This window comes from Scophthalmus maximus, chromosome 2 (assembly GCF_022379125.1).
Source record: "Scophthalmus maximus strain ysfricsl-2021 chromosome 2, ASM2237912v1, whole genome shotgun sequence".
In the NCBI taxonomy this organism is placed as follows: Eukaryota; Metazoa; Chordata; class Actinopteri; order Pleuronectiformes; family Scophthalmidae; genus Scophthalmus; species Scophthalmus maximus.
The window spans coordinates 65,213-92,601 of NC_061516.1; the positions used below are offsets into that span (position 1 = coordinate 65,213).

Consider the following 27,389-nt stretch of genomic DNA (forward strand, 5'->3'; position numbering starts at 1 on the left):
TGTGATATTTATGTATAAAGTTAGTGCTTAAGTTACATTGATGCTGCAAAGATGTCATATGACATTTGTTGCTGCTGTGTCAAGAGTCTGGAGCGTACATTAGAAATAAAAAAAATTTAGAAAAAGTGTATACCAAACAATGAAAAGTCCTTTATTGCCATCAGAACATGAGTGAGAAAACCAGAGACAAAATCTGACAGTGAGGAGTCGACTGTACAACCAGCATCCACAGACGCGCACACACACACGCGCACAGCAGCCTTTTAAGAGGACGTAAGGGGCACAGATACATAAGGGAATACAGTACTCACACAATGAGGTATAAAGGCAAACAGACATACCAGTAAGGGTTTTTTTTTCGTCCTCCACTCACACACATGCGACTGAACCAAGGTACAAATACTCGAAGTGCTCGTTCACGCTCTAAAAACACAACGCACGGGTGAGCAGAAATGTGTAACAGCAGCATGTGTCATCTCAGACGACAGCAACAACCGCATTCCCCATTCATCTGTCTCTCAATACCTTTGGTCATGTGGACGCTTGCTTGTCATGCACAATTTTGCCCTTTTTAAATCTAATACTGAATGAGATTCCATAACTTGTGAGCAAAAGGGGGCGGGTCCCTTCCTGACACGTGTCCTCCGATAGAAACTGGGATGTTCCAGGCAGATGAGCGGGGGGCAAGGGGAAATGTTTTTGTATGGGGTTTTTTCTCGTTTTTTTCTTAAACTTTCTCTCTTCAAGGTAGAATTTCTACTTTAGTCGGACATTCAATGTGTACATTAGCAGCAATTCTAGTGAATGAAAACAATGGCTTTGTAAGTCAGATTAATAACACTCTCTCCTCATGCACGGGACAGGCACCACCTACTACTTCGTTAAACTAAAGGCCATGCAAGTTAGAAAAATAGACTGCAAACTCACAAGACAGAGAAATCAAAGTTCATCCCCAGAGAACGAGTTGATTTCACTTCAATTTTTTATTTCGCATTTTTTCTAAAGATGTGGAAATAGCAACAGAAAAAGATCTTGAGAGCAGTAACCAAGACAACAGTAACAACATGAGCAGAGAGCCACAGGTTTCGAGTCCCTCTTGCTCCGTTTGCCAGACTGCCAGGTACAATGACAAGACACCTCGTTTTATTTAAATGCTTTTCCTTTTCAGTCCTCTACTTTGTTCCACGCGGGCGGCCACTTCAACGCACCGGGTGTGTAACGCCTCGAGTGTGTGTGTCTGTTAATGTGGGCCTGTGTGTCACGTGGCTCTCGTGTCATTAAGAGCCGTCTCCTCCCCATCCCACAGTTGTCAGTCTCCAGTCTCCCCTCCAACCGCCTGCAACACCCCATCCCAGAAAGGTGGTCGACCCTTCGTGTGCATCTGGAGCTGCACGCTGAGGTGGTTTATCAAGACACTCGTGTGGCTGGAAGCTAGCAGAACCGCCGCTGCCACCCCCCCGACACAAAGAAAGAGGCACGGTGTTGTTCTCTTTAAGTCTGAATCTAGAGTTCAAGCCTACCGTCTTTCTGGTGTCAGCCCGTCCTGTTTTCTAGTCTTGTGCGGGTGCCGTCCTGGACCCTCGAAAGGCCCTATAACAGGTGAGAGGAGGAAGTGACACACCACCTGACCACTCCCCTTCTCTCTCTCTCTCTCTCTCTCTCTCTCTCAGGCCTTGCTGATAAATAGATATGCCCCACCATGTGACCCCACCCAGGGCTATGTTCTGTTCTGATTCCTCACCCCTTCCCAGTTTAGGTTTGTGGTCGCCAAACCCCCCAACCCTGCACACACAAACGCACACATACGCACGCACGCACTGACCCCAACGCTGTCCATTCTACTCGGAATGAGGAAAAGCGCATTGAATTTCATGTTTGGCACCGGACTTCCTTTTCCTCACGTCGGCCAGCCACTCCCTCACCCTTACCCCTCGTCCTCCCTCACAGGTTTGTTTTCTTCATGGTACCAAAAAAAACAAAAACCTGGAAGAACACTAACCATTTTTTCCTTCCGCTTGGGAAACAAAAAACAAACTTAAATGGAAAAACTCTTTTTTTTTTATTATTATTTTTTTTTTCAAATTCAAGGCACAATGTCTATCAATATTCCAATCTGTCCGTCTCCACTCCAGGTTCAGTGCGCAAAACGTTGCGTCACATAAGCTATTGGACTGTCTTGCTCGCACGCCACTCAGCTACAGCTCACATCTCTGTTGTCTGTACTTTAACACTGTTAGAGACGCGTCTGTTTTGGTTGAAAGAGCGACCGCCAAGTCCAAACCAGTGATAAACAATGAACAAAACAGAACAAAACAAAAAAAAAGGACACAAATAAAGAAAACTGTTTCAAAAAAAAGAAAAAAGTCTTATCCTGTTTCTCATGTTTCGGTATTTTTAAAAATCAAGTCATGTCCACCAGCTCTTTTTTGGCAAGCTAGTTGTTGTTGTTTTTTTTGTTGTTTTTTTAAATAAGCACTACGTACTGATAGATAGGATAGCATACACCGTTAACGTGTGTTTTTAAGTAGATGCGTTTGTCGTTTTTTTGTACTTTTTCACTCTCATAGTATGAATTCAGGTATTTTGTCGGGTACTTTTTCACTCATCTGTTTAAAGGTTTAAGTTAATGCAAGCAGGGACAGAGTTTGCCATGGAGTCTTGCTCTAGACTTGGGTTCGCCCGCAGCTAGGGGGTGGGGCATCTCTTTACGAGACCCCGTTGACCAAGGTCAGAGTCTCGCTGGCCGAGGTCATGCCTTTGCTGGGGGAACGCTTGGAGGGTGTCAGTTCATCGGTCTTGGCGCTGGTCCCATTCTCCTGTGGGTACAGACGGAGAGGGAGAGGTCCAATAATCTGATTTATGTCAATTAAACTAAGGCTGAGGTCAAAGTGTGTGTGTTTCGGTCTGTACCTTGGGCTCAGGGCCAGCGTGGTTTTCTTTCTGGGGCAAGTTCTGTCTGCTCTGGGACTCGGGACGAGATATGTAGTCAGCAACCGTCACTGGAAACATTGAAATCTGTTAGCTGCAACAATTGCTGAGGGCTGAATTGTACATACAGATTAAAATTATCATTGCTTTAAAGGAAGACCACTTTGGCAATTAATACCACAAGATATAGATTTTATCGTTGATTCCGAAGAGGAAAATGTACAAAAGGTGAAACACAGTGACTCACCACTCTCACCGGGCTGTCTGTCACGGCTGGTTGAACCTCCCTCTGGGCGGTTGCCACGGTTGCGGCGGCGGCGGCTTCGGTTGCGGCGCTGAGGTCGGGCCTCATCATCTAAAAGCCAAATGACAAATTATGGGTTGAGTTTCTCGGATGATGTCACAGTTCAGAGTTTCAAAGTTTCATAGCTAAGGTTGAAGAAACGGACAAGAAACATGGTGAAGGAGAGAAATCAAACCATGGACATTAAGGGTTATAAGAAGCATGTGCTGCAACCATTACATAACACAAAACAAAACACAAAAGTCCTCACCCAGTCCATTCTCGCTTGGTCCGGCCTGGCCGTCCGACTCTGCAGCGGCGTCCATTACGCTAGGCTCCTGGTCGTTGCGGCGGCGGCGGGAGCGCCTGCGGCGGTCTCCTCCCATGCCGTCATTGAGGTCCGCCTCGGCAAGCTCTCCCTCACCCTCCAGCAGGGAGTATGGGTTACTGTCTGGGTCCCTCAGCACTGAAGAGGCCACAGAAAATTAGTATCGCAGCTACACTTCCCGAAAATTCTCCCATTTTTAAAAAATATATATTTAATACAAATTTTCCTTACAAAAAACTCCAAATATCAACATCCTGAGTGTAAAGCCTGGCTTACACAAACTTGTTGTTCACTTCTAAATTTCCTAAAATAATTGTATCATAGTATTGTAAAATTACGAAGTTATTGTAAAAAAAAGTAAGAATAAACAAAATGGCGTGTGATAAGGCTGCTTTCAGTGATTTAAAAAATTCTAAATTCAAACACTAAATACCATGACATGCCACGACACAGTTGCCGTGACTCCTTGGATACGTTCTCAAAAACTCACTGAGAGGGTGAGATTTTGACACATCTTTCTGATCATTGGTCTTTGGCGTGTCCTGAAGTTGAGCGTTAATTACCGGAGCTGATGGAATTGGAAGGCTTGGGGCCGGTCCCTCCACGGCCTCGTCCCGAGTTAGAGCCTCTGCCCCTGCCGCCCCGTCGGGAGCCTCTCTCCTCTCCGCCTATGCCACGGGGCCGCTGGTCCCGCTCGGTGACATCCTCCGACTCAGAGGCGTTAGACAGTTCAGAGTTTGTGCCTGCATTTCACAGAGACAGATCATGTAAAAGGCTATTCCCTTTTAAATACATAATTATTATCTATATTACTTACAAACAACTAAAAATAACAAATGAATGACAAAGTTATGTGTCAGCTCCTTCATTCTCACCATATCCAGAGTACTGGCTGTTGGAGGCCCTGCGTCCTCGGCCGCGGCCCCCATAGGTGCGAGAGGTGTGGAGCGAGTTGCTGCTCTCATCCGTCTGGTAGCCTTTCTCCCGGTCAACCCCTGGGCCCCCGGTTCGACTGGGAGGTGCACGGTACCCCACCCCGATCTGACGGAGCTGCTCGTCAATCTGAAGACGCTCCAAGCGCAGCTGCTCCACCTCCTAAAAACCAGGGATGGGAAAATTAGTCTCAAGTTTGCACTTGCCTGATATTCTGCGCGTGTTTTTTTAAGAAAGTTTTGTCAAAACCCCCCTTCCTCCCTGCACCTCCATGTCCACCTGTTGTTCAACACAAGTGGTTGGTAGATGGTCATTAGGATGAACAATTCTAAAAAGAATTATAATAAATATGCACAGAGAATCAGAAATCTACATGAACTGCCATTAAAGTGAGTGATGTATCGCAACCCAACCGTGTTGTTGCAGCTATTACCATGTAGAATGGATTTTTATCCTCAACAGCTTTTGCTGAAAAGCAAAAGATCTGAGCATCTTATCTCCACTCTGACAATATCATGAGCCAGGAGTGTTGTATACAAATCTGACCAACTGGCTTCATCAGGTTTAACTACAAACAAAGCATGCCAGCTACTGTCTAAATTAAACGACGCATGCATTTGTTTTGGAGGGACCAAAAAAAGGGGGGTTGCCCTGACGATTTAAAACATGATTATAAGTAGTTAAAAAATGTTTTTACCAACAGATTTTTGGGAAATTGACTTCAATTGTAAAATGATACAAATTCTGTTGTGTCGATCCGGGGCTAAGCCGAGTCTTAAAACTCAAAGAGGCCTGGGAAGTTTTTCTGGACCTGTATTTGAGCCAATCTTTCCACCACTAGGGGCAGTACTCCAGCCTGATGGACTGTGGCCCTCAAAACGCCCTGAACATGACTATTTTGACAGAACAACCCACTTTTTTTGTTTATAGTTTATATATGGCCACGGTTAGGATAAGCAGCTACATTTGATAACACAAACATGACTCCACTGCAATCTCTTCCCACTTCTTCCAAAGCACTGCCAAATTTAAAATGAGAAGATGTTTATATGGTTGTCTTACATTTTTCTAAAGGAGGGTGCTGAATCCTGATGCGGAGATGGCAACTGTCCCATCGCTTATTTGTCTTTTTGGACAGAGACTAAATGAGCAAGACACTGAGCTTTAAGAGTCTGTTCGCTGGCTCAAATGTTCCCAGACTCTGATTCACAGATGCCAAATGGATTAGATAGATTAGCCCCTTTGAATAAGATTTGTCTAAAACACCGTGAACATGGGAGAAAAGCAGTTCCTGAAAAGGGGGAAAAAAAAAGTAATTCTCTAACTGGGGCAATATCGTGCTTCCGGGTATCCACTAGACCATGACATTGCACGTGTTAACAACCAGTGGCCTCAACCCAAGTACAACCATGATGAGGCCACTTATCAGTTTATCATGTTTGTTTTTTATTAATAAAAGCTACATTTATCAATTGGGACAATTTCAAATTTTCCATCTGAGCAACACAAGCCATCTTTATGGATTGGGGGGCATTTATGTCTAGTGGCAGCAGAGCACCGACAGCAGTTTTTTATGCTGTTTCAGAGGTGGGTGATTTGGAGGGGGGGTCTCACTTCACAGTGACAGCTGCCTCCGCCAACAACAGCTGAATCTCATGGGAGGGTGTGAAGGAAGTGAGGCAGGGTAAGAGGAGGATGGGAGGGGGGTGGGGGTGTTATTTTTGGAAGCTAAGGGGTCCAGATATCTGGTAATCTAAACTCCAGTGTGCCCCTCACCCCATCTCAGAGGGAGAGGGGCTATTTATAAAAGCACATGAGGTAAGGGCAACATGAGGTGCTCTCAGCAGCTTTCCTCATGTGGTGCTGGGTGGGTGGGAGACAGGTGACCAGTGTGACATGACCCTGCACATACCACCAAACGACACCATGTCCCTACCCCAAAGTGTCACATAATGGAACTCAGTTTCTAAGAAACAAATATTCTGAGCAGAATGTATCTGTATATACTGATTCAATTTCTTTTTTTTAATGGCTGCAGTGTACAGAGGACATAAATGCTGTAAACATGCAGAGTGACAGCAACAGAGTAAGAAAGAGGTGCTGCCATCTATCGGTGTGCGTCCACTTACCTGGAGGTAAGACACATGGTATTCCAACAGAGCCTGAGCATTGCTGATGTTCTCTTTAGTTCCCACAAACACAAAGGGAACCATGCCCTGGGAAAGCACAAAGAGTGGGAGAGATGAAGAGTTGAGCGTTGTTGTTTTTTCAGGAGAAACAGAGAATCATCACTTTAAACACTGATTCCCATTGTCTGGGTGATGTATCACCCACTCAAATAGTTAAGAAACTTACTCCAGAAAAAAAAAAAATTCAAGTGATGAGTTACAGACCGCTGATTTCTGGAATGATTAGTATGCTTAGAACAAACCAAACACACATGAAGCGAACTACAGCAGAAACGTAGTGCTTACACACACCAAACCTACTATAACTGACATATGCTGTGGCAGTGGGCTTTGTGTACCGAGAGCAATGAAAACACAAAAGAAGCGAGACGAAGCAGCAGAATGGAACAGAGTCGAAGCAGAAAGCACGTGGGTTAACGCCCTGTCGCGGTTAAGTTTTTTGTTTTTTTGGGCAGGGGGTTGAAGGGGTGAAGGGGACTGGAAGACAAGCCAAACGGTCCATTCACCTCTTTGCTGTTGGCATTGTCGTCCCTGCCAGACCCCTGCCTGCCTACCTCCTCCCGGGGAAGCTTTTTGTCGTTGTCTCCTTCGATCCTGACACGGACCACGCCCGACTTGTCCACTATCTCCTGGATGACTTTGCCGTTCTTGCCGATGACTTTGCCTGTGAGAGGAAGGGAAAAAAATTGAAAAATAAAGGAATGGTAGAAAGAATGTCAAAAAAAACACAAGCACATCTAGAAGGAATATGCCGTGATGATGAAGTGGGATGTTGTCACCGACAAAATGAGCTCCCCTCAGGAATGTTTAAGTTGCTCACTCACCTACAAGGTTCCTGGGTACCTGAAAGTAGTCTTCTTTGAACTCAAGATACTCTCTAGCCTGCTTCACCGCCTCTGGGGTCTGTAACGCAACACAAATATTCAACCATATAACATTATATCTTTCCGTATACTGGGACAAGAGTGGGGATACCCAGACTCATTAGGCAGTGCACCTCTCCGTAGATCCTGAACGTGCAGCTTTCCTCCTCCAGCTCGATAGCCGTGACACCTGGCACCTTCCTCGCCTGCTGGATATTGGCACCATGGGAGCCGATGGCGAGGCCCATCAGGTCCTCCCTGACCCTCACCTCCTCCTGGTATGCTGACGCTAACTGCTTACTCGTCTGGGAAGGGGGAAATGCAAAGTCGGCGTGAGTGCGATCGTGTGAAGTCAGCCAAAAATGGATGTGCAGGGGTAAACCCCTCGCGAGTATCAAAAGAGTGTGTTTACCTCCAAATGTTTGGTGGCTTCTTCATTGCGGGACATTAGCATGAGCTTGGTACGGATGCTGCGAAAATGCATTTCACTCAGAAGAGTTGCACGCTTTACTGTGGTTTCATTTGTAGACTGTGAAGATGATACAAAAAAGGGATTAAGTTCCAAGTCAAAAACATAATTTTTACATTAGTATTCAGGATTTTTTGTTTCTTGTATTCGTCTAAAAAAAAAATAACATGGGAGGTAAAAGTATGATACACTCACTATGCACTTTATTAGAAACACCTGTACCGCTTCTTTGGTCATGTATTTAGCCAATCGTGTGGCAGCAATGCATAACGAAAACATCACAATGTGGGTCTCAGTGAGTTTGACCTTGGCATGATTGTTGGTACCAGACGGGCTGGTTTGAGTAATTCTGAACAGTCTTTCTTGAGCTTTTAGTCAGAATGGTGTGAAAAAAAAGAAAATATCTAGAGAGCACACAAGCAAAAGCTGTCTCCAACTTCAGTCACGATCAAAACAGTTCAGTGAACTTCACTGGCCTCCCCCAGTCACCAGATCTGAATCCAGTAGAACACCTTTAGGATGTGGAACAGGAGATTGGCAGCGTGAATCTGCAGAAGTGACGTGATGCAACCATGTCGTCATGGAGCAGAATCTCAGAGGACCATTTCCAACATCTTGTGGAATCTATGGCCAAAGTAGCAAGGCTGTTTTGAGAGCCAAGGGAGGAACTACCCAGTATTAGTTAGGTGTTCTAAACAAAGTGCTGAGTGAATGTACGTGATTTAGATTAAAATCTACAGACCAAACATTCTTGGAATGTTCATTACTTCTCCCCTCTTCTGTGTCTGTCAAATGGGGCCAATACTGTGTCCGCGGAGTAAGACCCAGCTCGGGTGTGCATTCAAAATACTTACCAGCACAATGAGTTCGTGTGTTTGGGCACCATAGAAGATGCAGTTGGCTCCAATAGCTTTCCTGAAGTCTTTGTGGATGTTGTCATTTGCACAGCTGCCGATAAGAAAACAACCCACAGGAGAGTCGGGCCTCGTTATTTATTTGACAGCGGCAGGACATTAGAACAACACTGCTCACTGAGACAACTTGTGATTATGCGAGGGCTTGGTAAAGAGAAACACGTGAAATCATCCACCACAATTCAATAAATTCATAAAACAACTGAAGGAATATCGAGTCCGTAACGTGACGATGCAAATACACTCACATGTCCCTCAGGTCTTCCGGGACAGGGATGGGTACTTTATGAAAGGAGTTCCGAGAGGAAGGGCTGTTGGGGTTGAGGGGCCTGATGCGCTCCGCTGTGACAATCTCGTTGTATGTGGCGTCGCAAGCCGCGTATTCAATCACATAGAACTGCAAACAGCACAAGAGATAGCGCTTTTTTAATTATAAAGGCAGAAATATCATACAAGACAGTCTGACAGCTCATTAACTGCAGCATTCAATCCAAACAAAAATAAGGAATTAGCTTAGCAAATTGAAAATCTATTTGTCTACTCTGCCTAATCTCTCAGGTTGATTCTTAGTACTATGCAGAACATCACAATGCATTTAATCTTTATAAATTTACTTAATGCTCAAAATGTTTGCCTTTTTTTTTTACTGTTTCAGAAAACATAAGATGAAACAAAGGAGGTGTTCCAGCCGGAGTAGGATACAGAGGAATTAATGTAGACAAAAGGGAACCATGAAAGAGTGAGACAGTGACATGAACGCTGCACACTCCGTGCTCAAAGGACGGTATTAAAGCCATCAGTCAATGCTAGACATTCCTGCAGGCTCTTATCAGATTCCCCCCAAATAACAGCACTACACCAGCAGCAACTCCCCCTGGCACAGGAGCACCGCAAAGCTGTCTGGTCCATGTCCCACTGACCCCACTATTCAACCTGCAGCTAGCGCTGGTGACTCATAGCCCCCTTTTCCACGAACGTGAACCTAGAACTCTGGGCAGGTCCTCGTGCTAGTTTGGGTTTTGATTCACATTACGAGCATACGCTATCTGTTGCTCGTGGCTTTGTGATCCTACGTTGGCATCGGCGCAATTTAATTAAAATTTTAAAAATGGCAGTCAGAGAGGTTTTAGTTAGGCATGTTGGTCTCCACATAAAGCAATTCTTGGTTCTTGAACAGGAAAGTGTTGGTCGCTGCTCTCGAGCCAGTTATTCCTGGCTGCCAAAGAGCAAAGAACTGGTTCAAGAATAAACCCGGGCCCTTGAACTGCTTTGGTGGCAAAGGGGTATATGAGCCAGTACGGGTTCAAAGTATCTGAAAATTTGTAAAAATACCGTAAAGCAAAGCAAACTGTGCCTGTTTCACAGAGTCCAAAGCGATTCCGTTTGGACACAAGTCAGTGTGAAGAAGCAGCACAAATAAAAATATGATTTGAAGGTAGTGTCAGCCCACATCAGGACATGCTGTACAGAACCATTACCCAGCAGTACTCATCTTACCACAGGCCTGTATTCACTATAGACACAGCATACTGCAGTACCCAGAGTTTAATAAACAGCTAGAAATCCACAGAGCGCTGATTCAAAGTGTTAGATATTTTATTTAGCTTCTATTACTGTTAATTAAGCCCCATGCGCAAAACTTCAGGAACTAGCAGTTCCCTCAGCACACCAAAGCATCCAGGGCACTGAAGATTAGGAAAATAAGACAGGATAAAAAAAACAGACAGGGTGGTTTAAAATGTAATTAAACACCAAGATGACAAAGCAGCATCAGGTTGTTCTTCTATGCTGTGGCGTTTGAATTAAAGACAACAGAGGTGGGAAGGATGATTTCAAATCACCAGGCAAAACACATTGCCTCCAAAGTCACCATATGCTGTGGGTTTTTTTTTCCTGGTTATTCTTCTGCTTTACATATGCTCAATAAAACATCTTTTAGAAAAAGTTTGTTGCGTCTATCCTCTACTAACTTTTTATCTATTTTTTTCAAAGATAATGTTCCTTGATTCCTGGCAGCCACTTACCTCCCCCTTCATCATTCTGACCCGCGCCAGCCACCAGCCACATGGCTCCTGTTCGTTGGCCCGGGAGTAAACCTGTTAGGATACACACGGTGAATGACTACAACTGTTACACCCATTAATGCTGCTTCAAACCATTTGTAGTGACATGAATTCAATACCACATATCCACCTTCTTGTGATTACTAAAGCAGACAGATAAGTGGTGTATGAACATCTAGTGCTGCATGATATGGAGAAAATGAATAATATGTGAGGCAAACTTATTGAATATTGTAATGAAAATGAGAATTGAGTAAACAGCCTGTGTAGATTCAATTCTATTCAGATTGGACAAAATTCAAAAAAACTTCAATCAATTTTCACAACTGTCAATAACATTTTATACATGACCATAATAGTATCCTGTTCTAATCAGCTGACCAAGAAGCAATGGAATGCAAAAATATTCAAAGATTTGAATCAGTTTTCAAACCATCCTGTGCCACATGCTTTTTGGGCTGGTAATAATATAGACACCACATGGATGTCTGAGTCAGTACTAGCCAATAACAATCTTGCCTTGAGACAAGATGTTAGAGAGAAAACTCAGGTGTGTGTGGGCTGAGTCCGAGGCCAGCACGACTCACCTCAACCTCCTCTCCTTCACCAATTTCCTTGTGGTACTCGGTTGGAGGAGGCAACCGCACGTCGCTGAAGGGCAACTGTCTCTCTGGCTGCCAGCTGTGGCGAGACGACAGAGGTGGGACACAAATATTTTGTTAGGTTATCGACAGTCACGCGCATCCAAATTGAATTCGGTTACGGTTCAGGTGGTCTAGATCCGGCAGTCCTGGTCTCTAATGTCATATTGGGATTGCAGTGGCTTGGGTGCATCACCCGCTCGCTGCTGTGCAGAAGTGCACGTTAACAGACATAATAAAAAACATAAAAAAGTGTCTCATTCATCTTAACGAGGAAGTCGAAGAAAGTGTTACTGAACAGTGACTTACTATGTTCTTTGTATGATGTCCTTCCACATTAAGTAAGAACTTGAATATAGCTCAGAGGGCAATTAAGTTCAGTAAATTACTTTGAAATGGGTGAAACTTGATATAGTAACTCCAGACATATGGAATTTAAAACTATGTTTTTTCAGTGCTGAAATATAAACTCAACTGAGATTGATTTTTGGATTCACAACATAATATTCATTGAAGAGCCTTTTACTATCATTATAGACCAAATTCATTCATTCACTGTCTTACACAAGGGGCTACTCCAAGGCCTCCATGTACCCGGGGAGAGTAAAAGGAGAAGGAGGGGGGAAGAAACCATCCCCAAAACGACATAGGCCACCATGTTGCCACTCCTACCATCCTGCATACCTTGGGTCACTATTTTTAGGGGCACCCTAATCTACACTCTGAGCCAAGTAGATAAAGACGGACCAGAGGGACTGGTGGTGGGGGCTAGGGGTAATACGAAAGCATGCTATCAGGATGGCAGGAGGGGGAGAAAAAACTGTTAAGAGACGTGTATGGACAGCTGCATGCCAAACACAGGTGCTGAAGAGGACAATTTTGAATTCCGAGGTGAAGCACCAGCCTGGGGTAGGCCTCGCAACTCTCAATTACCACAGTTAAACCCCCGTTCCCCCAAGTGAAGACTATTTAACATAAAGCAGACATGCGAGAGATGTTGGTGGAGAGAGAGAGAGAGCAAACTTACTTATTTTCAAATACAATTGTGAGCGAGTCTTCGTGGACATCTTTGATGTAACCCTAAAAAGAAAAGCAGAGAGAAAGAATTTTTATTTCCATGAACGCACAAGACAACAGACACGGTGATGAGGGGTAGGGGCTGCAACACTGTGACTATGCCGCTGACAAAATTAGCATCTATGGCTTTTTGGAAGCTATGACTTCCCATCACTGACACAATTCTCTGGCTGCGAATTGTGTTGGATAAACTGACAAGGAACACTGACTCCTCCTGACAGCACAGGCAGTGTGTAAATCTCTCTCTCTCCCCCATCTCACATAGACTACTAATTCAACAACAAACAGAATTATTGCACAAGGGTTTTTTATGGGGTGTAAATTGGAAGACAGTAGTTTGAAACGCGGTACGTTCATGCAGGCACATGTATGGAGAACGTGGGCACTCACTCTGCCTCGCTTATATGGACAGATCACGTGACAGCCCAGAGACGACTCTTACAAGAGAGTCGTCCCCAAAAAATGTGTTGCTTATCCATCATGACGGCACGCCATAAACTTTGACACCCCCCCCCCCCACCAACCAAGCGCTCATGCAATGACGAGACAGGGGGAAAGTGGTGGATGTGGCCCGTCTCTCTGTGTGACACTACTATATATGGGATGGAGAGGTCAGGCGGTATCTTCCAATTACAATTACGCTTGGGGGTCTGAAACGGGGGGTCAGATTCACCTGTTGGGAAGGTGCTGCCTTCGCACGTGAGGAGGTGACTATGGTTTCCACCTGGATCAGTGTCAGTGTGTGTGTGTAGGCACGTTGAAGTTTTAACACCCTCTAAGCAGTCCACTCTCACTACAACTCTTATTATCAATCCTCACTTCTGCCAAGGTGCTTTTAAAAAGGTATCTAGATAAACCATCTGCCACTTGCATTGCCTGCGTCCCAGTGGCATCAGAGCTGGCTAACTTCTGGAAAAGAAGGCGGCAATGACAACAGGTCACATTAGGAGACAGCTGCATGTGCAAGTCATGCATTATGTTAAGTGCTGCTTCCAACTAGTACGACCAGGTCAAAGGTAAGGCAGGTGCTCTTTCTAAGCATGACACGACTAGTGGAAAAATGGGGGGCAGAGAGGGGTCTGGCAGCTTCGTAATGACGTCACTTCGTCCTCAGGCCAGTGGTCGCATGCAGGTCCATATGGTTACGGGGAGTTTTCAGACCAAGGGAGGTGGGATTGCAGCCCTCCCTTCTGCTGAAAAGGGTTTGGATGGGATATTTGCATCTTTTCCAAATAAGCACCCAGTGTATTCACCAAAATTGATCTAAGACTTTTTTTCTTTTCAAAAATATTTTTGTCCATGTAATACAGCATGTCCTCATTTGGGTTAGGGTTAGAGTATTTAACCTGACATGTTTGCCTGACATGTGCTTGCTGCTGCAAAAATGCAGACCTATAACAGGACAAAATGCCACTTTCAGGTGCTGTGTTGCTTTGACAGGCTCATAACATGATCCTGATTCATATTTAAAAAGAAAAGGAAAAAATAACTGACTTAATGTGACACCATGGTGCAAAATCATTTTAAACTGTGTGTCAATCACAACGGGATAAAGGGGATATCACCAAGGACAAAATATCTACTGGAGAATGACATTTGGAATGTCATTAACACAGTTACGTGTCCATTTCATCCAGAAAACGAGAGCTGTGAGATAGTGGACGTCACAGAGATGAGTGGAAAGTGTTCAAACATGCCAGAGCTGAACTGTCACCGTTGTTAAACAGAACGACAGGTGATGCAGCATGAGGGGAGTAAATATAGGCTCGTCCCTTAGCCACCATGTGGCCGACTGACCAGTTGAAGGAGAAGGAGAAGGAGAAGAAGAAGAAGAGAGAAGAGGAGCACATGGCTTTGAACCAAGATAAATTAAAACAGGAGTGGCCACAGAGAATTGGAGCTAGAAATAAGAGAGGATGAATATAGTTCATTGCTTCTCCCCAACCACAAAGGTGTCACCTGAGGTTGGGACCACTTTCAGTAAGAGGATTTTGTTAAAATCCCATGAAACCTGAATTGTTGCAGAAGCTACCATGTTCACCGAGATCAAAATCTGGATGGCAAAGCATGTGATGCAAAAATCGAGTAAACAAGCTGTGACACAGCAGCAGCGACAACAAAGACTTCACAAGTCATGGTCTGCGTAGTGGATGTGGAAAGTGTAATTTCTACTTAAAGTAAGAGAGGAATGAAACAGAAACCGAGAAGGTGGGCCGGGCTACAACAACAACTATGGAGTATGTGAGCTTTGATGTAGCATTCTAATCATACTTGTGCGTAGGAACTGCACAGCATCTGCCTGATTTAGCTGCTCGCTCCAGTTATAAATGTTTGCATCCATCATTTCAAGACAAAGCAACGTGTTATAAGTTATGTAATTTCAAAAACTGTGGGAATGTGGTTCCAACTGGTATAGCCTATAGTGACATTGACATTGTCTAAAAACGATCAAATATAGGCCATACTTGATGATGACAAGTGCACTTAGCTTGACTGCTAGCTGGAGCTAGCTACCCACCCCACAATGGCCACACCGCTGGGACGCAAAAGCATCCCCGTTGGTCAGGACCGGACCTCAAATAGCATTGGCCAAGCAAAGGATAGCGAGGGCCTGGCTCCGGAGAACGAAACCTCGCAGTTTCTCTTGAAACAAAACTTTAAACTGCGACAGTGGGAAAAACTGCGACTGCAACCGGGTTACCTTGTAGAAGGCCCCGTTCGAGCCGCGAACTTCCACGGCCAGTCCGTCCATAGTCGCCACACTCGTCGGTAGCTCCCCACGGCTGGGCTTGTCGGTAGCCGTCACGACTCCCTGCGAGTCCGGTAACGTTACGACCCCCAGCTTCGCCGGCGCGTCGCCGCTATCCGGCCGCTTGTGGATTTCCAGTGTTTCGGGTGGAGGGAGAGGGGCAGAGGTGAAGGGGTTGGGGTGATGGGTGTGATGGTGTCCACCGTAATGCAACGCAGACGCTCCAGTAGCAGCAGCCTGTTAGGACGCTCCGTTGGCTGTTTCTGGTCTGGATGTGGGATTTGGTGCCCGCGAGCTGTACGGCACCGCCACGAGCAGTGGTGAAGTCTCGACGTGCGCGGGGGGAGGAAAGCGAGCTAATGATGCTACGGCAGGAGGAGGCTAGCTGATGGATAATTAGCTGGATAGGCTAGCTATCAACACCTTGATCCCGTCAGTTTTCAGGGATGCTAGCTGGCTAGCATTGATAGCCCCGTCTGCGTTTGATGGTTTGTTAGTGGCGCAGTTGTCTCGTTGACCAATTTCACATAAGTCGTCACCGGGGGTCGTTTCTTCAGCCCGTGGTGCAATACAGAGCGGCGTTTTCTTCCTCAAAAAAGCGTTTTGCGATGCACTACCGCCCGGCGACTCCTTACTCCAACTACCCGTCCCCTCAAACACACGCCGATAGAGTGAATCAGAGTGGGATTGAATGACCTCGAACACCCCACCCATCAATACCAAAGACCCGCCTATTAGGAAACCCAGGCCCGTGATTGGTCAAACGCCTCGACAATCAGCTGTAGCTTTCATTTGTTGGTTTAGCAAATAAGGGCTGGTCCCTGAGGCTGGCCAATAAAATGTAGGGAGTCGCATCCTAACACAATCCATTGGTTTTATTCTCTGTCAATTATAATGTTACTAAAATTGACTGGCTTTCAGATTATTTTGCCCACTCATTGATGAATGAGTACCAGCAGCCATTGTGTAAACAGCATTATAGTGAAGTTACTTTACATTTTGTCCGAGCAAAAGTTATTTCACATGCTACGAAAAATAAATTAAAACAGGCTTGGAAAAATATGTTGGATTTTGGATTTCTTTCGCGTTTAATAACACATCTCTTCAAAATCCACAGAACTTGCCCCTTTTTGTGGTAGAATAATAAGTAAAGATGAATAAAAGTGTGTGGATTAAGCAAGGCGACAGTATGGTTACAAAACACCAGGAATGCAACACAGAGAAGACCAGATATGGGCAAGGACTGTTACGAGGAAACAGTTGTGAGAAGCCCACTTGAGAGGCCAGAGGTCACGGTGGGAAAGCTCACAGTACAGGAATATTCACAGCTGTGGGATACCCAGATTTAATGTGGATAGAAGGTGATGTGACACAGGGCCTGCTCAATTCATTGCTTTTATATATCGAACCAATCTTGTAAAAAGTCTCACCCCAGCTGTTAAATATGAGCATATGAAGTAAATATCAGCCCAGAAAGGGTATTGACGCATAGGAGAATGAAAACAGACATAAGAGACCCCAACCCTCCACACACTTTCTGTCCTGAGTAGTGGAGCCTTTATGGGCACAGACGTATCTACAAATCCCTAATAATAACATGAGACACTTGCTCTGTGTGTGTGAATATAGTGTTTGTAGCTCCGTCAGGTCTAAATTAAGCGCAGCACTCAATCATATCATGTTTACCTCATTACCTTATTAATATGTGCAATGTTACCTCAACCCAATTTCTTTGAATCTCCTACATCCAATCATCCATGGATCCCCAAACTGGTTTACTTGGAAAATATTGATGTAAATTGTTGCTGGTCTTGAGTGCACCTCTTCCCATCTTTACATTATAAACGGGGTCAAGAACTATAGCTGCCTTTCTTCCAGGTAATCACTTAAAGTGTACAACTGCACAGGTCTACGATCTAAGGATTGTATATCATTGTAAGCATTGGTTTTGTGTCGTTATGTGAAAACAGACAGAAATGGAATCCCTCAATTCCACACGTCAACCATCCAGCCCATTTACGGTCCATATACTGGATGGTAGGTATGATGCACTCTCTGGTGGTAAAAGAAATTTCATTGAGGTCTATCTAGTGGATGAACTTGAGGCCCCTATCAAACCCCTTCTAAATTATTTTGGCCATGAATAGATATGCTATAATACAACACAACATATATCTACCTTACTGCTGTGAAAGGCACCTTTCTATGTCCAGTTCTTATTGCCTACTGCTCAGAATCAGAATACAGAAATACTTTGCTGGTCCACAATGGAAATTGGGTAAATTTTGGTTTATCTTATTCACTACAAGGAATAAGGAGAAAAAGAAGAAGAAGAAGAAGAATAGGAAGAAGAAGACTTTGACTTTTAATGCAACTTTATTTATAGAACAACTTTGAATATTCTTAAATAAAAAACTTCAAAAGAAATAAATAAAAACCAAAGAAATACAAAACGAAAAACTGGTTCTTTCCACTATATTTATGCTAATATTGCTAAATGTTCAGCACGAGAGAGCCGTCCTCCCCCAGTGAGCACAGGACCTGCCTGACGCCCCACATAACCCTGAAACCCTCCATGTTGTTGGTGAGTCTGAAGAAAGAGTGTTCGATTCTCAGACGAGCAGCGACCAAACCCCTCAGACAGCTGACTGCATTGGTCCAGCCTGCTCCCAACATCATGTTCTTCCTGGTCTTCCATATCGCTAGCTTGGCATTAGCAAAAATGAAATTTATCAAAACCTGAGTTTTCCTTTTCTTTGTTGAATAGTTGGGACCAAAAGAGGGGAAAAGAAAAAAACTCTCCTAGACCCTCCACCCACTCCTTCACAAGCCCAAACAGAGCAGCCAATCAAGGACAAGACACCACCAGATGCTCTACGGTCTCAGAAACTGAACAGAAAGGACAGCCCTGTGCTCGGGTCCAGGCAAGTTCCGTATCTGTTTGTAGCTAATGCTCGATGTATAATCCTCCACTGGATGTCAGCCATCCTTTTCTCAACAGGAGGCTTACACAGGACCCGCCAGCTACCTTTAGGGAAAACGTCTGAGCCAAAAACCTCAGTCCACCTCGGCTCTCTGACTCCTGCAAGTGACCGATGGTTCAGGACCTTGACGCAGCTGGAGTAGAGCTGCTTCCCTCCACAGGAGCCGAATGTTCCCAGCGCTGGCGTCTTCATTGAAAGCAGCAGGCCACTCCGCTCGCTCCACCCCGGGGAAAACATACTTGGGGCCTTCAGTCCACTGGTCGGCCAGATCTCGACTCTGAGCGTGAGCCCGGAGAGGAGCCGATAGGGACTGCAGCACCTCCTCCACCAGGTTCCACAACACTCTGGTTGACCTGATTCCCGTGATTTCTGCCAACCGCTCCACTGACACAGTCGTGAGGTGGCCCAGCTTCATTACGCCAGCCTCCGCAAACTTCTCAAAGTGGCTGAAGAGAAACCAGTGGCAGACAGGAAACAGTTGGAAAATAATGGTTCCTCAAACAGCCACATACCAGGTTCAGGGTCAGGAGGCCTAGTGAAACTGAGAGTCCTCCAGGCATCCATCACCGAGCAGTAAAACGGAGTGAGACCAGACAAGTCAAAGTCAGTTGATCTTACCAAGAACAGCTGCTTATCGAAGTCGAGCCGCCCGGCCTTCCAGAGCAGCAGCCGGTCCACAGTCGACCAGCAGAGGGAGACGTTGTACAGCAGCCGCTGAGCTGCCTGAAGTCTGAAGGCCGCAGTCCTGGAGACGACATCTATGATGCCCTGACCTCCACAGGGAGGGGACCGACGCCCGGACTGACGCCCGCAACCAGTGACGCCCCGACCAGAAAAAGTCTACAATCAGCCGCTGCAGCTGCTCCAATAGGCCCGGTCGTGCAGCACTTGCAGTCTGTGCCACAGAGACGAGGCAACCAGACTGCAACCAGGTTATTGACCAGGTTATTGACAATCAGAGCTCTTCCCCTGTAGGACAACTCGGGTAGCAACCATCTCCATTTAGACAACTTAGCTTGCACCTTTCCCAGCACTCCCTCCCAGTTCTGCCTTTCTGTGTCCTCACTCCCTAAAACTCCCAGGAACTTTAAACCTTTGTTTCACCAGGTAAGGTTCCCAGGAAGACCGGAAGTGTTTGCTCTGTTCCACTGGCCAATCAAAACCACCTCACTCTTGCCACAGTTGACTTTAATAATAATAATAATAATAATAATAATACAAAGTGCTACAGAGTAGAAACAAGATAAAAGAAGGTTTACAAAGAAAAAAACATCAGTGGAAGAAAAAGTACAAAAATTTAGGGGAATGCTTGTTTAAAAAGAAAGGTTTTCAGGCTCTTCTTATAAGAGAGAGTGCTTTGTGGAGCCCTCAGGTGGTCTGGAAGGGAATTCCACAGGCGAGCAGCGGCTGAGCAGAAGGCTCGATCCCCCATGGTGCGCAGCCTGGTCCTGGAGAGGTGAAGGGTGAAGGTTTTGTTTCCGGAGCGGAGGTTGGGTGAGGAGGTTTGTGGTGAGACTAGATCTTTCAGGTAGGGAGGGGCATTCCCATGGATGCACTGATAGGTGAGTACGCTTTCTCATAAAGGGTTAAGCTGCCTTCTCGCTCCTGAATGTCCCCCCGCCCCTGGACAAAGACGTTTATGTCATCAGCATAAGCTGATACGATCACAGGGGGGCTATGAGCCAGTTCAGGTAGACAGAGACCCCTCAGCCGGTTTCTAAGCCTGCACAGAAGAGGCTCGATGGCCACACTGTACAGCTGGCCTGATATGGGGCGGCCCTGTCTGATCCCTCTCTTTACCTGTATCGGACAGCTCAGCCCTCCCCCACCTTCACAACACAACATGCATCACTGTACATCAACTTGACCCAGGACAGAAAGTGCTCCCCGACATCATAAGCCTTCAGTGGGGCAAACAAAAAGGAATGATCGACATGATCAAACACGTTTTCTCCTGTTCAATTGAAATAATACCAACATTATTTTGTACAGTTTACACACATCAAAAATGTATCTCATTAAAAACACATTGTCCAGCATGGATCTATTAGGGACACTGTACATCTGATCAGCACCAACCAACAGTTCAATAAATAGTTAAAATCTATTCGCTAAAACCTTCGAAATGTTTTTATAATCTGTACATAAAAGAGCTACTGGTCTCCAGTTCTTTAAGAGAGTCATATCTCCCTTCTTGGGCAGCAGGGAGATTACAGCAGACCTACAAGAGGCAGGAAGAGTCCCTTTGTTAAAAGACCCTTTAAAAACGTTCAGCAGGTCGTGTCCCAATAATATTCCAAAAATGTTTAAAAAAGTCAGCAGGTAATCTGTCCATGCTGGGAGCTTTGCCTGAGGCCACCCGAGACACGGCAGCAGTTAGTTCCTCCAGAGAGAAGAAATAGAAGAAGAAGAAGAAAAAGAAGAAGACTTTTGACTTTAAATGCAAAGTTTATCTATAGCACATATTTAAAAACCCTTAAATAAAACAATTTCCAAATAAACTAATAAAAACAAACAACAACAAACCAAAAAACTGGATCATTCACACTGGTTCAATCCACTATAATTATGCTAATACGCTAATATGAGTTTAGCACAAGAGACCTGTCCTCCCTCAGGGAGCACAGGACTTGCCTGACGCCCCACACAACCCTGAAACCCTCCATGTTGTTGGTGAGTCTGAAGAAAGAGTGTTACATCTGAAGAAGAAGGAGAAAATGAAGTGCCGTGTTGTGATCTAGGGCCTGCATTTGAAAATGGCCTAGTTCGTCTTGCTGATGATGGAGTTGGACAATGAACATGTTTACATACCATTTTATTCCAGGTAGTTTGATGGGCAGGGGCATTGTGGGCTTTTCTTTTTTTGCCACTTCTGCCATTTGAAATCTGTCATATCACAAAACCTGTAAAAAAAACAAACGTATCTGTAAATTTTGGGTGAAAATTGTTAATTTATTATGCAGTCATTTTCAAATTTGAAACAAAAAAAGGTACATGCTTATGATTTATGACGATGACACTCAGTAGATTAGATTGTTGATGGAAACACTTTCCGTCCGCCTTGCGCGCCCCCGCGAGAGGAAAGCAGCTCTTGCGCGCTTGCGTTGCATGGTCACGTGGGGCAGTTATCCAATAGGGACCCTTCTCGCAGAGGCGCGCAACTTGATTCAGGAAGTACAAATTTCATTTTCGTGCCGTGCTCGCTCTGGCAGCAAAGGTTTTCAGAAATCCAGAAAACAAGAAGGGGTTGCTTGGTTAAAAAGCAACTCAACCCAGGTGAAAATGTCTGCCGGCCCCGAGTCAACTGCGCTGTCGTCGCTTGGAAAAGGTGACAGTCTGCATCAACAGGGTGAGACATACATGTACTCTGTTTACTGCTGCAAAGGCTGTGTTCTATATGGGGAAGAAGACTGCGAAGGGTTTAGAAACTGCACTTGGTTTAAGTTGGTGTGGAGTTGTTATGAGTGTCCTGTCTGTGATTGAGTGTGGCCCCTCCTTATTACAAGTTTCCCTGTACAATCCTTCCGCCCAGTTCTCGCCTCCTTCCCTCTGTGTGACATGACCGAGGAAGACCTGACCCGGAACCCCCAGTTCTGCAAACTACTGGCCACTCTGGCTCAACACGTGGACCAGACTGGACTCACTGTGTCGCTGAAGTCCGAGATGGACAAGGTATCAGCGCCCTCTGCATTTGTTAAGACACGCGTCTTTGCAGTATGACATGATGCCATTTCCAAATGAAAACGCAGTAGTATGAATATAGCCTCAAACAGCCTCAACTGAAGCTCAAGGTAGAGCAAACAGCCACATGCTGTAGGTGCTATTTTATGAGGAGATGTTAATGTATGTTTGACACAAAGTCAAAGTGGTTTGTGTCCTACTGACCTCAGACCTCTACTGGATACCAGTGAGAATTACAATGAATATACAGTACAATAACAGACACTCAAAGGTGCCCCCCCCCCCCCCCCCCCCCCCCCCCCCCCATCAGGCTGAGAAGAAGCTGCAGAGCCAGAGGTGTTACTGGCTGCGCTCCGAGAGCCTCCACAGAGGGCTGCAGGAGATGATCCAGGACTTCTGTGTGAGGAGGCACCACATCACTGTACCCCCTGACCAGAACATGGTACCTTTCTCATACCTATACCTGCACAGACTGCAAATGCTGCAGTAATATAACCAAAGCATATGTATTGGTCATTAAAGCTTTTGCATGTTGCCTGGTCCACATCGCAGCTAAATGTAACTGTTTAAAACATATTAACAGTTTCTCAGAAATCTACTTTATATTTATATTATCACTGTCCCCCTTTAATCAGCAACACGTGTTTATTCATTTAGTTTTATGTCCTGAATGTGAGAATGGAAGTGTCTTCTTTTTTTGAATTCTTTTGCAGTGAACAGACAGAGTAGCTCTCCAAATTCCGTTGTATGATTCCATGTACAATGACAATAAAGGCTTTAGAGCTGCAACAGTTAATCGATTAGTAATCGACTACTAAATTAATCGCCAACTAATTTGTTAATCAATTAATTGGTAGTATGGAAGTATTTTTCAAATTTTTTTGATTTCAGCTTCTTTGAATATTTTCAGGTTTCTTTGCTCCTCTGTGACAGCAAACCAAATATCTAAGGTGTGTGGACAATAACAAAACATAATCTCATGGTTTGGAAAACATGATTGACATTTTTCAACATTTTACAACCTTTTATGGACCAAACAATGAATAGATTAATTGATAAAATAATGACAGGAATAGTTCAGTTGTACTGTTTTAGGTAAGCATTTAAAAATGTGGCAAAAAATAAGTTTTTCGGTGGGCCCCTCTGCAACAGTTAACATAAGGTAACATATTAACCATGCATAAGTACCTCATACAAGCCTCCTTCAAAATCACTGAACTATCCCTTTAATCGATAATGAAAATAATCGTTAGTTGCAGCCCTTAAGTGCTTTCTATTATATTAGTGAACTTCAAATTGTATACTCAGATTTCCCAAAGTGACAAGGGGAGATAAACTGCTGCATTGTTTTATTAAATAGATTATTCATCTGATGATCAAAGTTCAACTGTGTTAATCACTTCGTTTTTGTGCGTGTAGTTCCATGAGACACTGGAGAAGTGCCTGCTGGTGGCTCAGTGTGTCAGACAGCTGGATCCCAGTACCACCACCAACCAGGACCAGCCCTCTGTTCTAGGCCTGAACGCCCAGCAGGTGATGGAGCTCATGCCGTCGGAGAAGGTGAATCATATAAACACAATACAGTCTCTAACATAGTAAGTTGGTTGTTTATTATACTTTTTTTTTTAAGGTAAAGATCGATCTCCATGGTAACAGTTTATTACATTTTGGGAGGGATCCAAAGGCCTTTTTTTAAGGATTCTTCCCCTCTGCGAGATCAGACAAAACTTGATATCTTGAGTCATGTCTTCACAAATTCATAACATTTTAAACTTATGTCGGTCAGATGGACATGGTAGTGCAAGTTATGGGCGAAATGGCATATAGGCTGGGGATTGCTCGGCCTTGGTGGAGGTCTGCGCTCTCTGAGTGCTCTTTTTAAAAGTGTTTTTAAATGGAAAATCATCTTTTCTCAGCAATAGACGCACGAAAGACAAAAAGAAAGCCTTTATATGAGTACATAATACGATTTCCCTATGTCCATGTTATATTTATGCTTTCCAGAATGTACAGAGAATGAAACAGAGTCTACCCCGAGAGCTGGAGAAACATCTCAAGAAAAAGTCCCTGAACCTTCTCTCTTACTATCAACCTGAATGGGGTAAAGTGGCTCAACACTGATTGTGACTGACTGATCTGTAGTTACCGGCATTTTTTTTTACTTCGCATTCACTTCAGAACCTTTTTTACGTCACTTGTTAGTGTTTGCATGGGCATCGAGCATGCAACACGTTTGCTGGTTTGTAATCTCTTCTAGAGAATGAGAGTGAGGGTCTGAAGAACAGCAAGCTGTCTCATCTGTCAGTGCAGCTGAACAAGGAGAAGAAAAGAGCAGAGAGTCTGAAGGAGACCTGCAGGGAAAACTCAGTGCTCCTGCAGAGACAGACTCAACTCTACCTCTCTGTAAGTACTTCTGTCAATGTATTTAGTAGGGGTCAACCGATATGGCCTTTCCCGGGCCAATACCGATAACAATTATTGCTAATCTAAGAGACCGATATTTGAAAGCAATATCTGTCCGCAGTAAAAAAGTGTCAAAAGGCGTTGCAATTTAGAATAACACAAACTCTTCTCACAATACTTGTGAAATGCCTTAAAGCATACAGTAGGTTTAATTTACAGAACCTTTCACACACAAAGTGCAGGGAGCTATAATGAAGTTGAAAAAATTAACAAACAACAAACAAATCAATAAAATTGTTTCCTGAAGTTTAATAAAGTTAAAATAAAATAATAATTAATGTTTGAAATGCCTTAAATAATAGGTTTAATTCACAGAACCTTTCAACATGACAAACATGGATGGGACATTGCTGAAGTCTAGAAAGTATTGACAGCGTCTGCATCAGAGCCAAATTAGCACATTTTAAAATGAAATTATCTTATCGGCAAATCAGCTTAAAAATTGACCGATACCGATAATCATGAAAATGTTGAATATCGGCTCTGATAATCGGTCTACCCCTTCCATTTAGTTAAGTGAATTACTGAACCATGCCGAATATAATTTATACAATGATAAATGCTCTTGGGGGTGTTCATCATTTGAAGAAATACTCACTGGGAGAATGTTTACAGACTTAATACTTCATGTATATATCCAGCGTTTTCTGTTTACTTTTTGTCACAACAATATGTGGTATTCCTCTCTTGTCTTTCCTGTGACCAGGAGCTGATTAAGTGTGTTCAGCTTCTCCAGTCCCTCGTCCTGGACCACAGGCTGAAGACCCAGACAGAGTTGGAGAGTAAGAAGTTGGGCTACTTCGAAGGGAAATGTGAATTAGTCCTACAGAAGATAAAGTAAGCAGATTTCAATACCTTGTTTGCCTTATTGCATTTGACGTTGTAAACATTCCTTTTTCCATAATCTGACAATACACACACACACACACACACAAATTCTTATAATATAATTGCCTGCAAGCATTTGATGCTTGGAAATGTATGGGTTGAAAAATCATCATTCAGTAGATCATTTTGCATCATTTTACAGTATTATTGTATATTGTGAAGAACAGACATCGCTAAGGATGCATCAGTAGTATAAATACCAATATCCAGTGTGCAGTTTCTTCCTAAACATACTGGCATGTTAAACCCTGATATTTTTTATTATGTTTGAGTTAAGTGATTTTTAACATTTCTTTTCAAAGCTTAGTTCAGTGGGCATGATAGCACGCACTCACAAAATGTCAACCACAGTCATGACCTCTAATTAGAAAACTTAAGAATACATGTAAATGTTTATGATACATGATTCTAAATAAACATACATGCATTTCTGTTTTTCTCCTCCTTTGTACAGGGTGGAGATGGTAGAAATCCAGTTGGACACCTACACCGCCGACGCAATATCTGCTCATAGAAAGATAAGGCAAGACAATTTTTGTCTCTCTATATCATTTACTACTAAATGTTATCAGGCAACACCAACAGTATTCATATTTCTTGACTGGAGCACTTGAGTCTTAGCTATTTTTTAAAGGGCAACTGATAGTTGAAGAAATCTATACTTTTTCTCACTAGTGTTTGTCATGTGCTTTGAATTTTTCCTTATCCAAGGCGTCAGAACCCAATATGGTCGTCAAATGTTTTTCTAAAAATGTGCTTTTTCGGTTACATCTCAATTTCAGAGACAATTTGGAGTCCGAGCTGAAGGCCTGTAAGGTGGAGAAACAGTCGGTGGAGTTAAAACTGGCCTCCTTTGAGATCTTGGGCAAGGAGTTTGAGGCCCTGGCTGAGGAGTACTGCAGATTACGGCAGGAGTTAGAAATGAAACACTGGGCTCTGAAGGAGTTCACCCAGTATAACGACAAGTGAAGATCTTATCTGTTACTGGGAAAAAAGCCATCCATTCCCCCTATTTTACCGTGTGTCCTTACTCACACTCACACGCTGGCTTTTGGACGCTTGACTCAGAGACCGTGCGGATTGTTTGCCTATAGTAACTGTGTAGCCTGTACAGGAGTGAATGCGCTAACTGAGAGCTCCTCGCTGAAAACTGTTGTTAAATTTGCCTCAATAAATTACATGTTACACTCAGCTCAAACCTTGGTACATTGTAACCTTTCTTTTCTACATCAGCTTATCATGAGAATCACTCCATTCATTCTGACAGCCAGGCAACGTACACAGTATCTCCTCTGCCTTTAAAGCAGCAGTAAAGCATCTGTTCAGTGCAAAGCATCCACACTGTAAAACAGGGTGCAGGTCAGTAAATAAAAATAAAGATGTCCCAAACCTGCAAACAATTGGAGTGTGTGCTGCATACTTAACTATGTAGGACAGTAAACATCAAGATTATGATAAGAAATATAAGGATTTTTTTGGTTTAATCTTCACTTAACCTAACCACTAACCAAACCACTTTGCAAAATGTTTGTTGACTGCCCAGAAAGCAATGTTTTTTTAAAATGTCATTTACCTGCAGTTTGCACCTTCTTCCACTAGAAAGCAGTGTACTTTCATTTTTCACTGACATCAATTTCCGTGTCATTCCCGTCTTACAATTACCTTTTTCAAATTTTACTGGACATAGGGAACAATTACTTAACTATTTTTTATTATATGAATCATAGTTAATAAGACAACATTCAATACCACATAAAACCTTTTTTTCAATTGAGCTTTTTATTGAACAGAATTCTGTTATTACTGCAGCCCAAAAGACATAATGAGTAAAGGAAAAAATAATAGAATAAAATGATATAGAATAGAAAATGATAAAGAATAAAATTGAATAAAATATTACTATATCGGGACAATATGATATAGAGCACAAATATAC

General features: G+C 43.8%; 2 protein-coding genes across 3 annotated transcripts; one reads left to right on the forward strand and one right to left on the reverse strand.

Annotated features, from left to right (window-relative positions):
• Window positions 1-130: 130 nt before the first annotated feature.
• Window positions 131-16,135, reverse strand: fxr2 (fragile X mental retardation, autosomal homolog 2). 2 transcript variants are annotated; one of them, XM_035624128.2, is made up of 17 exons: window positions 15,390-16,135; window positions 12,639-12,691; window positions 11,558-11,651; window positions 10,932-11,003; window positions 9,156-9,304; window positions 8,848-8,941; window positions 7,937-8,053; window positions 7,659-7,829; window positions 7,486-7,564; window positions 7,216-7,325; window positions 6,602-6,688; window positions 4,415-4,634; window positions 4,103-4,282; window positions 3,483-3,677; window positions 3,176-3,283; window positions 2,911-2,999; window positions 131-2,816 (listed from the first exon to the last, which is right to left on the reverse strand). In XM_035624128.2, exons 1-17 carry the CDS (start codon window positions 15,438-15,440, stop codon window positions 2,706-2,708), a joined length of 1,980 nt encoding a protein of 659 aa, XP_035480021.1. In that variant the 5' UTR covers window positions 15,441-16,135; the 3' UTR covers window positions 131-2,705. The 2 variants fall into 2 exon arrangements, with proteins under 2 accessions (XP_035480021.1, XP_035480020.1); XM_035624127.2 differs by having other exon boundaries at window positions 7,168-7,325.
• Window positions 16,136-21,565: 5,430 nt separating this feature from the next.
• haus4 (HAUS augmin-like complex, subunit 4) lies at window positions 21,566-26,651 on the forward strand. The gene is made up of 9 exons (XM_035627031.2): window positions 21,566-21,770; window positions 21,954-22,093; window positions 22,413-22,544; window positions 23,522-23,662; window positions 24,107-24,203; window positions 24,360-24,505; window positions 25,272-25,402; window positions 25,908-25,976; window positions 26,236-26,651. The coding sequence occupies exons 1-9, from the start codon at window positions 21,704-21,706 to the stop codon at window positions 26,420-26,422; spliced, it is 1,110 nt and encodes a 369-aa protein (XP_035482924.1). The 5' UTR covers window positions 21,566-21,703; the 3' UTR covers window positions 26,423-26,651.
• The last annotated feature ends 738 nt before the right edge of the window (window positions 26,652-27,389 follow it).

Bases quoted from the DNA above. Each gene is read 5' to 3' on its own strand.
- fxr2 (XM_035624127.2), bottom strand. From the start codon at position 15,440: ATGGACGGACTGGCCGTGGAAGTTCGCGGCTCGAACGGGGCCTTCTAC. The intron at 7,565-7,658 runs GTGCACTGCCTA...GTTGCGTTACAG, and splicing joins CGTTCAGGATCTACGGAGAG to ACCCCAGAGGCGGTGAAGCA. The intron at 6,689-7,167 runs GTGAATGGACCG...GTGCTTTCCCAG, and splicing joins ACAATGCCAACAGCAAAGAG to GGCATGGTTCCCTTTGTGTT.
- haus4 (XM_035627031.2), top strand. From the start codon at position 21,704: ATGTCTGCCGGCCCCGAGTCAACTGCGCTGTCGTCGCTTGGAAAAGGT. The intron at 23,663-24,106 runs GTGAATCATATA...TATGCTTTCCAG, and splicing joins AGCTCATGCCGTCGGAGAAG to AATGTACAGAGAATGAAACA. The intron at 24,204-24,359 runs GTAAAGTGGCTC...AATCTCTTCTAG, and splicing joins TTACTATCAACCTGAATGGG to AGAATGAGAGTGAGGGTCTG.